The sequence below is a fragment of the Brachyhypopomus gauderio genome, chromosome 5, assembly GCF_052324685.1.
Source record: "Brachyhypopomus gauderio isolate BG-103 chromosome 5, BGAUD_0.2, whole genome shotgun sequence".
Lineage (NCBI taxonomy): Eukaryota > Metazoa > Chordata > Actinopteri > Gymnotiformes > Hypopomidae > Brachyhypopomus > Brachyhypopomus gauderio.
Window position 1 is genome coordinate 2,515,745 of NC_135215.1, and position 12,998 is coordinate 2,528,742.

General features: G+C 42.7%; 1 protein-coding gene across 1 annotated transcript in view; it reads right to left on the minus strand.

Moving 5' to 3' along the window:
• LOC143514067 (xylosyl- and glucuronyltransferase LARGE1-like) overlaps positions 1 to 11,505 on the minus strand; it is a 32,487-nt gene extending 20,982 nt beyond the window's left edge. Inside the window, 2 exon segments of the mRNA XM_077004844.1 lie at positions 1,735 to 1,922; positions 10,475 to 11,505. Of these exon segments, the coding sequence (XP_076860959.1) occupies positions 1,735 to 1,840 (106 nt within the window). The 5' untranslated portion in view covers positions 1,841 to 1,922; positions 10,475 to 11,505.
• Positions 11,506 to 12,998: the final 1,493 nt, after the last annotated feature.

The following is a 12,998-nucleotide window of genomic DNA, read 5'->3' on the forward strand; positions in this document are numbered from 1 at the left end:
CTAAACAGATTAGTGCATTTTTCTTTGTGTTTTTCTTGACATTTCTCACTGCAGGCCGAGGTGAGTGTGCACTAGTCTTGTGCAGTGTAAGAAACTATTTTTAACTTTAACTGTTGCGTCAACAAAGGTCAGCCCTTTTGCCCTGAGAATGGAGACGTATTCCTTTCACACTCGCAGCTCATGACAGATAATCAAGAGTGTGATTTTTTTTATCTGGACATGTTTTGCTGGCATGTGTGGTCAGTGGTCAAATTCCACTTGTTTGATTCCTTACTGGATGCCAACGTTGTTGAAATTCTGATGGCTTGAAGGGTATAAACTGCCCTTTATTTGATGACTGCAAGTTGTCCATGTGCTCTGGGTAAACCACATTCCCACTTAGTTTTTTGTTGTTGTTGTTGTTGTTATTTCATTGGTATATAGCTGTATAGCAATGCTATTGCTGGGATTACAGTAGGACGTTTTTAATTACCTGAGGTAGTTGTCTATTGCAAGCCAAGGCCATGCGCTAGATCACTTAGTTAATATCTATTTTATCAAACAAATGTAGATCCCATATTTGCATTCTCCCTCCCTTTATAATCGTTAATTCGGATATATCCATGAACTCACGTGGTCCAGTGAAACCTTTTAATATAGTTTATCTAAGATAGGACAACACATTCAATTCCTTTTATTATAAATATGAAGACATGATGATAATATGCTGAAACGAATCAAGCAGTAAACCTGGTGCGCACATTTATTAGCCAGATTAATTGATGTACACTATTCAAGATGTGTTTTCCAATAAATGTCTTTAACAGTGGCTAGTGTTAGATTCTGAGGTGTAGGGGTGTATCTACAGGACCATCTCTGGAAGTGTTTCAATCCAGAGGCTGAGAAAGGTCTTGTCTTATGATGGATTTTTAAACCACTGTGTGAGTAATGTTTTTTTTTCACCTCAGCTGCTGCTTCAGGTATTACTGTAGATATTACTGTGACCTTTTCATTTTTCCAGGGTTACTGAAGGCCAAGTGATTATCAAGTCACTGCAGGACCTTTTTTCCCCTTTTCCTCACAAACAAAAATTTTACACTTTACAAACTGACGACAAAGGTAGTGCTAAGCATTTAGCAAGTTTGGCCTGTATTACACAAAAGCCCATTCAGGGGTGTCTGTATGTGTGCTTTTACCAGTCATAGGTGAGTAGCTTATAGAAAAGCCGTCAGATTGTAAGAATGTGGCAACTGCAAGGCAGGATGGGTATTTACAGACCAGACTTGACATGTCCAATATGCATTAATTCTTCAGCGTGAACTTCCTTTTGTGTCTGACTGCTGAGTCATTGTTGAGTGTAATGGGCTTTTTCTGGGTCACTCAGAAGCAGAATTATGTCAAAGTCTTCGTTATGCAAATGCGGCTTTCTTCCAACTTAGCTAATAATGTAAGAAATGAGAAAGGTCAAGGTGCCCGGATAGTGCTAATGAGAGCACATCTGAGAGAGAGAGAAATATTCTTTAGAAAGAAAAGGGAAAAAGATCACTCAACTATCTAAGGAATTAATGGGGGTTAAAATTTCATACACACTGTCAAACATCATGCCATCAGAGGCTTCAGACAGAACTTAATTAATTTATTAAGCCAGAGTAAAAAAACCCAGATACAACAAACAAGGTATGGTAAACATCACGAAAGCAGGGTACACCCTATTTCTACAGGCCTGGCAGCATCTGCACGGTCCAGAGCCCCTACCTGTGAGGTTGGCAGCAGACAGGTAGAACCAGGTGAGGGCTGGGACAAAGAGCAGAGCGAGGGAGGCAGCCAGGAACTTCCTGCGCCCACGACACATTCCCAGCATCCTCTGGGGCAGGAGAGGGGGCGTTCAGGAGGCTGAGTGACCTCTTTGTGGGAAGCAGATGTTTGTCAATGGGGGCATGGCACTGTGAAAAAGGTAGAGGAAAGACAGAAGGAGAATGAGGAAGCAAACAAACATAAAACACAATAAAGTAGAGGAGAACTATGAGGAGAGCAATGATTTCTCCATTTATCTCCATAGTTATGACACGCACACACACAGTCTTGCATAACATCACCTTGGGTTTTACAGAACAGTTTCCTTAGGGCACCTCAGCAATCTCTCAGCAAGATATAATGCTGTTTACCGACAGTGTGATCAAGCAGTTTGGTTACATCAAGGTGATATAAGGTTGTGCTACCAGTAGGAATATTGTAAGCAGATACTCAACAGTGCACAAGCGTACACATCCACACCACAGAAGAAGACTAGGAGACTCTGGTTTAAATTGGAGATGACCGATTCTGTTTTCTCCATCTCCACGAGGCAGCTCATACCGTTGAGTGGAGTAAGGGCAAATCAAAACAGAAGAGTGTGAAGAGAGAATCGTGCACCAGCGTTGTCTCCTCGGGTAAACTCCACATGATGTTCCCCAAAGGTGCAAGAGGAAAATCAATTCACCTGACCATAAGTCACACGGTCAAGTCAGACAAGCTAGTCGGGGTAGAAACGGATTGCTCCTGCACCCCCATATGATGCTCTCTAAGGAGACACGCTCACAGCGTGTTCCCACTCACGTTGCCACACAGGCCCGTAGCCCCGCCAGTGAGATCTGAAGTGTGCTGAGACCGGGGCCCTCTGCTCGGCACTACAGGCGGGGCAACAGTCGGTTTCATCCCTTACCCTCCAGTGGGAAGGATCCATATTTAGACATCAGCCCCAGGCAATCCAGTGTGACAGTTAACAAATGCGAGAGACCGCATGGCTTTCGCTGCCGCATCACCACCCAGATACTTCTGTTCAAGTCCTTGGGAATCATCAGCTGTGTATGTATGTGTGTGTGTGTGTGTGTGTGTGTGTGTGTGTGTGTGTGTGTGTGTGTGTGTGTGTGTGTGTGTGTGTGTGTGTGTGTGTGTGTGCAAAGGAAACCCGAGGCATATCGTGGTGGTAGCAGGGGGATGGGGACCAGGTGCCACTGTAACAGGCAGAGAGGACAGGAAGATGAATGGCAGGAAGCAACTGCCCCAAAAACAGCTCTACAGCCATTGTGGAGGGAACACACTGCAAGCGTAGTTAGAGTGAAGGCACCATCATCATCATCAGCAAGCTTGCAGACTAAAAGCATCGGCTGTACAGAACAGTGTAAATAAGACAAAATAGGGAGATTTGCCTGTTTATAAAATCACTTAGAAATCCAAACAAAAACATTACTTTGGCTGGAGAAAATGTCGAACCTTAAACTTCCAAACTCCAGTATCTTAGCCATTAATCTTAAGGTCTTTTATTCAGCAACTACTGTGAATTATTCAGCAACTCTACTGAAGCTAATATGAAAGGTATGCAGTTACAAGAGTGAGGAATCAGAGTTTGGGCCTGCCGGCATGTTCTTGGAGTGTAAGGGGTTAAGCACGATTTGGTGTTTTCAAAGTCACTTTGAAAGTCTGGGAGAACAGTGATTACATCCTTAAGAGTATTGGACTGTCATTCCTTTTGGTTAATTGGCTCCTAAACTCACACATGGGAAACAAGGATACTTGATGCCAGCACAGACTGCATAACTAGGCCATGCTGTGCAGCGGTGTCTTAACCAGCATATTAAGCCCGTCACATTTACTCCAATCCAACACCTCCCCCGTCTGAGGTAATTGGGAAAGTGTATTAATCTCTCCAACGGTAACACTCGAGGAAGAGTGCACCTTTCCCCAGCTTCCTGTCAGGCAGCCAGTCAGAGACGCTGGGAGGTGCAGATCCTCATTGGAGCACCTCCACTACACCGCCCGGGCCCCGTCTCTCTCTCGTTGTCCTTCTCCGTGGCCCCCTTCCTCTACCCACCTCCCTCCAACCTCACTCTCATCATCATCAAGAGGAGACGCTTGCACCGAGATCAGCAGTCCAGTGCATCATGGGGGTATGAACACGCCGAGCACTGCATGCCCGGGGAAAACGTCCTGATTAGAGGTGTAGAACATGTTTTGTTTTCTGTTACCTTGCTTAGCTCTCATTAACATGCTATAGGGCTATAGGAGACCACTACGGTTTGACAGACACCCTGTTGGCAAGGAGGAGATTAGGGTACTGGTGTGCTCTGAATAACAAACTGTAAGATAATAAAATCTGTGTTTCACAAAAAAAAGACTTGTGTCACTGCTCATATCAAAAACAACTCTCACAACCTGATTATTATTGCATAAATAGCTAATAAATAATTATATTATTCATATAAAACAATATAAAATAGTGTATCACCAGCCAATGGAGAAAGAATAGTTTATTTCCTTCTAGTAGAAAAGAGACACCAATGAAAGGAATAACGCCCCACACTATTACCCCAAAAAGGCAGAATGGTGAATGATTTCAAATGACCCCAGTGTACACACTGAAGTTGTGAAGTACAGAATAAAGTTCTTCCTTTTAACCATCAGGCAGTAATGCACATTTAAGCTTTTTCAGTGTAAATTTAATGCTTTTTTTAAGCCATTTCTGGACTTTGTAGAAAGACTTTATAAAGGAATACATTTACATTTACAAGAGCCATTCAAACCTGAAATATTCCTTTAAAAAGCACGAGTGCACAAACAATGAAAAAATGACAGTGAAAATGGTGGATAAAAACTGACTATATGTTGTGAATGGATGTGTGAGTGCTGGCGTGAAAATATACCAGCCAAAGCTGCTCATGAGTACTGTGATGTTAATGAGAGAAGAGACTCCTGCATAATGGGAATCATTCATTTGATTGCTCCCTTGATAATGCAACAAAACTAAAAATTAATGTGAAAAAGAAAAAAAATAGGGTAACACAAATTCAAGAGTATTGCACTTCTTACGTCAGGAATCTCAGTAAACACATGCAGTCAGACATAGCAGATTCTGGTGTCCTCTTCCATGGGACATCTATTACACATTTACTTCATAATTCTTCTGATGTCTTCACATGAAGTTTCGACAAATAAGGCCTGCATTTCCATATCAGATCTACACTGAGGTTCCTATACCCGACTTAGGAACTGTTAGCACGGTAGGTGCTACTACGTTCAAATACCATAATCCACACAAACACAGAACAAATAATTAATGTAATACATCAACAGCATCAACATTCATCTTCCAGTCCCTCAGCCATCTGTTTGACAGTCCTCCCCCTTATTTTCCACAAAGACATTCTGATCTAGATCAGCATGGCTATGAAGCAAACTTAGAACGGAAATAGGCCAGACTGACAACATGCTAAATTCTAATTATTGCTAAGTTCAGAATGTAAATGCACTATTTATCAGCCCCGTGCCTCATACTGAATCAGAACAAGCATCTGAATCAGAACAAGCATCTGCTTTTGTCACGGATACATGGTCTGTCTGTCATCTCGGCCGGCCTCAGTCAGTCACACGTCTGCTTTGTAATCTCAGAGGAACTGTCCCATAAGAAGCTCTTGTCAATCAATCTCTATACAATAAAGAGATTCACTCTCGCCATAAATGAGGTCTATGGAGTCTCGCCATCACACTCATAGCATACAGTCATTCTGCCGCGAGAAGCGCGTTCAAATATGCATGACTACATGTACATCAAAGTTTGAATACACACGCTCACACCTCAAACCCCTCCATTAACGTCTTATCTGTGGGGCCTATGGGAATGTTAAAGAAGAAGAAAACAGCATTCGGTGATGGAGCTAGCGCTCCATCCACAGTCCTGTGTAACGCGGTGACTCACTGCAATAGGGGAGGTCATTAAGCTCCGAGCTACAGAATGCCATATTAAAACTCACTCCACTTATGCAAATGGTGCTCTTAGAAATGGCATACAGCCTCACTTGAATCTATAATAAAAAATTAGCACATTAGACATCTGGAGCCTCCAACCATTGAATGACCTGCCGAGTTTGTCTTCATATATAATGTAAACACACGCCATAATATATGGCACACCTTCATCCCTTATGTTATGCTGTGTGTGTACATAAATGGTATATATGTTGTGTGTGTGCATAGCATGTATACTACTCTGTATAAAATAACGCTGCAGGAGTCAAAATGTCAGGTTTCCACATTAAGCAGATGTTTCATTGCAGACAGCGATCCTTCATCGCTGTGTAAGCTGAGCTGTGGAAGTATTTTGCTTGCACAGCCAACGAAGGACCTCTTAGGACCTCTTAGGACCTCTTTCTGAAATGCCCTTTGTTTCTTTGGAAACCTTGTGTCCTACACTAAAGACTTTAATACCTCTGCATCTTATATATATGGATCATTTGTGCATATGTGCAGACACTTTGCCTGTCAAGACTTTGATAAAGGGGTTGAGGTTATGGTCTGTGAGACATCCACTGGTATGTGTTAATCTGTTTTAATGTGCTACACAACGCCAAGCCTTTGATATGTTGTGTATAAGGTAGCATCATCATCATCCCTTAGGCCAGGGGTAATCAATTAAATCTTTCCGCGGTCCATTTTTGGCAGATAGCTCAGACCTTAGGTCCGGGTTCGCGGTGGCGAACGAAAGTTGTTGAGCGGGGGGGGGGGGGGGGGGGGGGGGGGGGGGTGGCGAACGAAAGTTGTTGAGCGGGGGGGGTTGAACGTAACACTCAAATGGGTGGTGACCGTAACACTCGTCTAAAAATAAATTCTCCGTTTTAAAATATAGTCTCCCGTTAAAATTTTTTTGGCATTTGGGTCCGTATCCAGTTAATCAGGAATGTGATTGGGTCCGGACAGGACGGCGTTCGGGTCCGGATCCGGACCGCGGTCCGCCATTTGGTGATACCTGCCTTAGGCAGTAGAGTATGAACAAATATAATAAGTTTGAGATAAAAGGGAAATATAAAATCAGCAAAAGAAAGCATATCAAAAATACAAAGAGTTTCTATGTTGCCATGGGGTGTTAGGGGGGTGGGGGTGGAGTCTAGCTGTGCCCAGTTTGCAAATTAGACAGGTCCAGTGATTGCAAGTGATGAAATGTTTCTTCACAGTATATTTTAAGCCAGGTGAGGCAATAGGTTCAGTCGAGGTAGTGTGAATACAACCATTCCAGGGACCATGGAACTGGAGGTGGTTATCAGAAGCCAGGTAGAGTTAAACCCACTCGGCCCATCAAAATGCACACGGACCTGCAGTTACGGATGACGAACAGTCACACAGAGATCCACGTCTTTGTTCAGGCTGAAAACAAAGATCTGAAATCTATTATGAACTGAAAAAGCAGACATAGTGCCACTGACAAATACTGCTGAGGTCTGAAAGTCTCACAGAATCTCATTCAAATCTTCTGTGCCAGCTGGGCCATTTAAAAATAATGAATAATGCCTGAAATAGCAGATATATATATATCCAGGTTCCTGAGTCTCCACCTCCATGGTGCAAAGTTTTACCAATGGAAACCAAAGTAGAGTCCATACTGTCTGAGGTCCACGGGAATGCAGAAAGCTATAGTCTTACTAAGAAAAGAGGTGGGAACCAGGTGGGAGAAATAGCAGGGTTCCTCTTACCCCACACCGATGCGATCAATGTGCTAGCCACACAGTCCAAACCCACGCAACACCCATTCACTCGCTCTCTCACTGAGCACTCAGCGCTGCGTGGGTGGCTGTTTAAATGCTGAATTGGCAGGCTTCACGTGCTTCAAAGAGTGGCATGTGTTAGACTTCATTCGCCCACGAATGACGATGAGAGTGACCTATAGCAATGGGAACTGATGTCGTACCGCTGCAAGAGAAAACGGGCAAAAGCTAAAATCACGGTTCTGCAACCAGAAACTGCAGCCTTTTAATTTGTCAAAAGGCATTGAGAAATTACTTTTGTGGCATTGAGCAGGTCCCTACACTTCCAACATGAAATCAAACTCTATATCCATCCAATTGGGAAATTTCCTCAAACAAACTTTTTTTGTTTGATTATTATGGTTTGTTTTTGTAGTTCGTAATGGAAGTCGGTGTATTTGGGGCAGAAACGCTGTCGTGTGAGCTAGTGGAACCAAAATATAAGCAGTAGCAAAGCGTACAGTTCTACATTACAGAAACATGAGTGTTGCTGTATTAATTTTGTTAAACAAGAATCATGCACAAAGCTTAGCACTACCTCAAAGTACATGCGTTACACTGCAATAATAAAAACATGCTCCTGGAATCCCACCCCACAGGTTCTGCAGAGCCCTGAGCAATGTTGTCAAATGCTTTCTTCAAACATGTGGAGTATGGCTCCAAAGATAGAACATCACCCCTTGAGAGTTTCCAGCAAAGCTCGTCAAGTGTGTCGACAGGACTGCGTCATACGGTGGGACCCTCGTGGTGTCCCACCGTGACTCCTCACCCGGCTGTGTGTTCTGCTGGGCCCACGGCACCAAATGACTACATACACAGCACAGAATGTATTTAGATACAAATACTCATTGCTTATACTTTCTGCTGTGCATTGGTGGCAACCGCGGGCCTCGTCTGTAAACTCTGAGGAGAGCCAATGGGAGGTGAGTAAACACACTGACAGTGGGGAAGGCAGGAATGAGGGGGGTGGAGTTAACTGTAGGGAAGGGGAGAAGGACTGAGGGAATGAGTAATCGGAACGGAATCTGTTCGCTTCAGAGGAAGAGCGCGTTGATGCTAGTAAGCTAAGATAAACCGAAGGACGATTCACTCATGGGTCAACGTTAAAGCATTTAGCTGAGCAACCATTGACAAAAACACAAATAACTTGAAACATTTTTTTTTTTATCTTCTATTAAGTATAACTGTCATCCCTTGCAAGAGCCCTGCTAGTTCAGGGACATGTTTAACCACTTGCATAACAAAGGTTTGTGTTCGGCTGACAAGGAAGCGAAGCACATTTTCTGATTGAGGTTGGGGTGGATCCCTGGATATACAACTGTCCAAAGGGAACACAAAGTTCTCTGATCCCACTGGCATGCAATCTGCCAAGCAGCCGGGCATTGGAACAGGAGCAGGAAAATATTGGAAGAGCCCTGGTCCACTTGCCCGTGTGTCTAGGAGCGGATGAAGAGGTGCCAGATGAATATGGGGGCGACGCAGGATGTAAGTGTATCCGTACGCAGCGGCGTCAGCAACACTGAGCATGTGGCACTGGGGCAAAACAAAAACAAAAGCAAAACACCACACCAGCAAAAAAAAAACAAACAAAACACATGCAGCAAATAACATCCTCAGAAGAACAGAGGAGCATCCCAACACCCAGCCCTGACGCTCAGGATCGTCATAAGCTCCTGCCAAAGTAATTACGACCAACACTCAGCACTTCATAACACGAGCTCTCCCGCTATGTACACAAGCAGTGCAAGGCTGCGTTTATGTACGGCTGACTTGAAAAATGCATCTGTTTTGCATGGTAATGGAAAGTACAGGCTGATTACACTTTGCACAGCATTGTCTAAGTGACTTAGCAAACACGATAAAAGAAACCCTGACTTTTGCCATTCAAGTTTTCCTTGTTAGACACGACATCCTCGTACTAAGGCATTTCATTGTGCAGTGACTGTCAGAGGGTTAAGCCTTTGTTCCTTCTTAAAGTCAGATTCAGTGACACGTTTCACCTTAATAATCAATGGGGACACTATTATTCAATCACCAAGGGTCATGCAAGTAGCACAATATGCAATCGTGGAAATCTCAGGATAGAAATAAGGTCATGGAAATAGGGCATCCATTAAATTCTACAGCTACAAATAAAATTCTTCAGGGACCGTGATACTTCCTGTTTCCATTTTAAGACAGAAAGAGGAGTAAATAGGTAGGTTTAAGGAAAGTTTAGATATGCCAGTGATGTTTGGAGTTTTACCACGACCCATAATCGTAAGAGTTGCAGCTCATGCAAAACACATAAGACAATTGTAATGACTCTAATCTTGAGCTTTAAAAGAAGCTATTGCGTGATGTCTCTTGCTAATTACAGTCTGAACATCAACTATCACGGGAACCACACAGACTAGTATTTAAAAAGCATTACAGTGTACTTTAATTTCGGAAATGTGGCAATTCGAAGTCCACAAGCCAAAATGACAAAGACTAACTTTTGGAAAAACTGATCTCAGGCGAAAAAAAAATATACGCTTCAGAATACCATCAGGGTGACCAAAATTAAATATCTCAGAAAGCAGACAATAATCTTGAAACGTGATGGCCCGCTCTTTTGCCTCAAGTAACAGTAACGAGTAATGTATACATACAGAGCTTTAAATATTACTGCTTGACTTAATGTTGGGGCTGAAAGTTTAAATTGCTTTAATAGCTTAACTTTCCCAACAGCTTAATTTGTTACCGATATCTCTGAGTAATGTATTTGGTGTGTACATTGGACGTTTGTGGTGCCTTTAAAACTCATTTGTTAAAAACTCCTCTATGTGTTATTATACAAATCTGCAATAAATATTTACACCTAAAGTTAAACTTGGCAGATTTTTATTTTTTTTTCATTTTGCTGAGATGTAAAGATGCAACGGAATGACAGTGCTATTAGCCAGTGTTTGGAGTTTGCTTACCTTCAGAGATGATAGCGACAACCCCGCTTCGCAGCCTCAATGGGCTGCTGTACAGAAAGCGTGGCTATTTTAGTCGGTAACAGGGTGAAATATTGAGCTCGGCTAAAGCGGCGTCAGGACCCTCTGCGAGCGAACAGCTCCCACAGCGCGCAGACGGGCGCGAGCACACGGACTCGCGGGTTTCCCTGAGTGGACAGCTCCGTTTCAGCGCGGACCACAAGACGACGGAGCTCCCGTCGAATATGGCACGCAGCTCGAATAAACCCTTCGCTTGCGGACATATGCATTAATCGGTCAGTCTTGCAAGTTTGGGAGACGCATTCAAACAGGCCCTGCTTCCCATTCGCCTCCACTATGCTGGAGATTCTGACAAAACGACATTACGAGAGTTCTCCTAACTTCCCTACAATGATATCAGACAGTGATGGAGTTCCAAATACATTTACACACAGTCGCCGTCGTTGTCGAAAAGGACTGCGCACTGAGCTAAGAAAAACCGGGGCAATTCATTCAAAAGTTTCAACAGATTTTACATTGTCTGTTTTAGATAGGTGGTAAAACACAACGAGGACGTGGTACCGGTATGCTACGGCGGTAATTCGGGTTATTCCCCAAGTGTCTTTCTCGACAAGTGCCTCACACAAAAACACAGCTATGACGGATCGTCGAGTCAATATGCACTGCTAGGAAAGTTGCACCCAGACGTACAAATTCCGCATTAAAAAGAATGCGATAATTAAAATTCCACTCTCGTTCGGCTTGTCATCACAGTCCCAACATAGAAAGCGTGTCTGTGTTCATTTCTAGACTACCGTTTCATTCCAAATAGTCCACAGTGTCCGAATTCAGTCAATGCAATAGGCCTGTTTTGTCCACTATCTTTCTTTTTTTATGATTCATTATCTAAGACCGCCCCAAATCGCTAGTTGCATATATGCTCTGTGACGGCGCGGTATACTCCGACAGTGGCTTGAACACAACAGTCCCTTCATCCCAGCATCCTCGCGTAATGACAAGCTCGGAGGATCCAATCCACGCGCACCTCAAAGATCTTCCTTTTTCTGCAACTGCGCTCGGTGTAAAACGTGGCGAGCTATTCTGTGGACTGGACTCTTAAATTTCTGGCATGTAAAGCCTGGTCTCACCGCACAACACAAGCGAGATAAGAGACGGGATTGTTTCGCCTTCTCTCATTGAACATCCCCTATGATTGGTTATCTCGACGAGACAAACTAAGGTCTGAATAAACTACGACCTGTGCTTTTTTTTGTGTTTTAATAATGAATTGTGATGAAGGAATTAAACACAATGAACGTAACTCGCATGGTAATTGTCGCTACTACGATGGGTGGGAATAAAACCCGAAAATTTCTCATTAATTACAATTCATAGTCGATAATTACGTCGTGGCTAAGAAGATAAGTCACGATTGTGCTTGAAGACACGAAAAGATAAATCAGTAGAGTTTTTACTGTAATACAACAGACTCTATGATATGATTAGCTGTAAAACTAAACTGGAACGTTTGATGAATATCATAGTTGTTCAGAAACTACCTTTTCCAAAACTTTATAGAGAAATTGCCGTTTTGAATGGAGCGAAAATTATTTAGGGGCTTAGTTTGAATATTCTGCTTCTAAAGAAGTAGCTGAACTAGCCTATTACATGTTTAAAACGAGATAAAAACAGAAAGTACATTTAATGTTCACCCCTTTTGGAGAACTCGAAACAATTTACATATATTTTAGACACAATAGACATTAAAAGCAGCTATGTAGTTGACTGAAATAATTAATTTGTGAATTTCACTCTTTGTTAACTCTTTGTTATAAAAATTGTATCTCAAGGTGAAGTCAAGATTTTGCTAATATCTGTGTTGCCATGGCGCAACAGCACAATAGAAATAATCATGTTTCATTCTCTCCTCCTCTCTTACCCAATGAGAAGTCTTTAATTAGTCATCGTTAATGAAGGTCAGAAACACTGGGACGAATTGTTCGACTGAGTGAAGATTTCAATGGACCTTCTTGTCATTTGCATTCACAATGACCCAACTAGGGCATAACACCCCATCACAGTTTTGAAATAATGGTAATAATGTTATGACTGGTAGGCCATCACAGTACTGCTAAGTGCAATATCAGCCCCCTGGTGTTTGTAAGAAGATTTGGAGAAGAAAGAGGCAGTTAGTAATTCTATAGATGCAAACATAATGGAAAGAGCTTATAACTTAAAGGTGGACTCAAAATTGCAATAAATGTAATAGCAGAAGAAATCAGCCCTCTGTAACAGGACTATTCCTGAATGTGTTTAGCATCGAAAGTCAGGGCTGACAGAAGTGTAGAATGAGCCGCCACTAAAGATTGATCTGCTCCACTATGTGACATGAAAAATTAACATAGTTGTTTTATCACTACAGGCAAAGTCATTCTGAAAGAGCAAGTGGGAAAGAACATGAAAGAGCATCTTGGTAGTTTGGGAGCAAGACACACATAAAAACACACACACACACACACACACACAC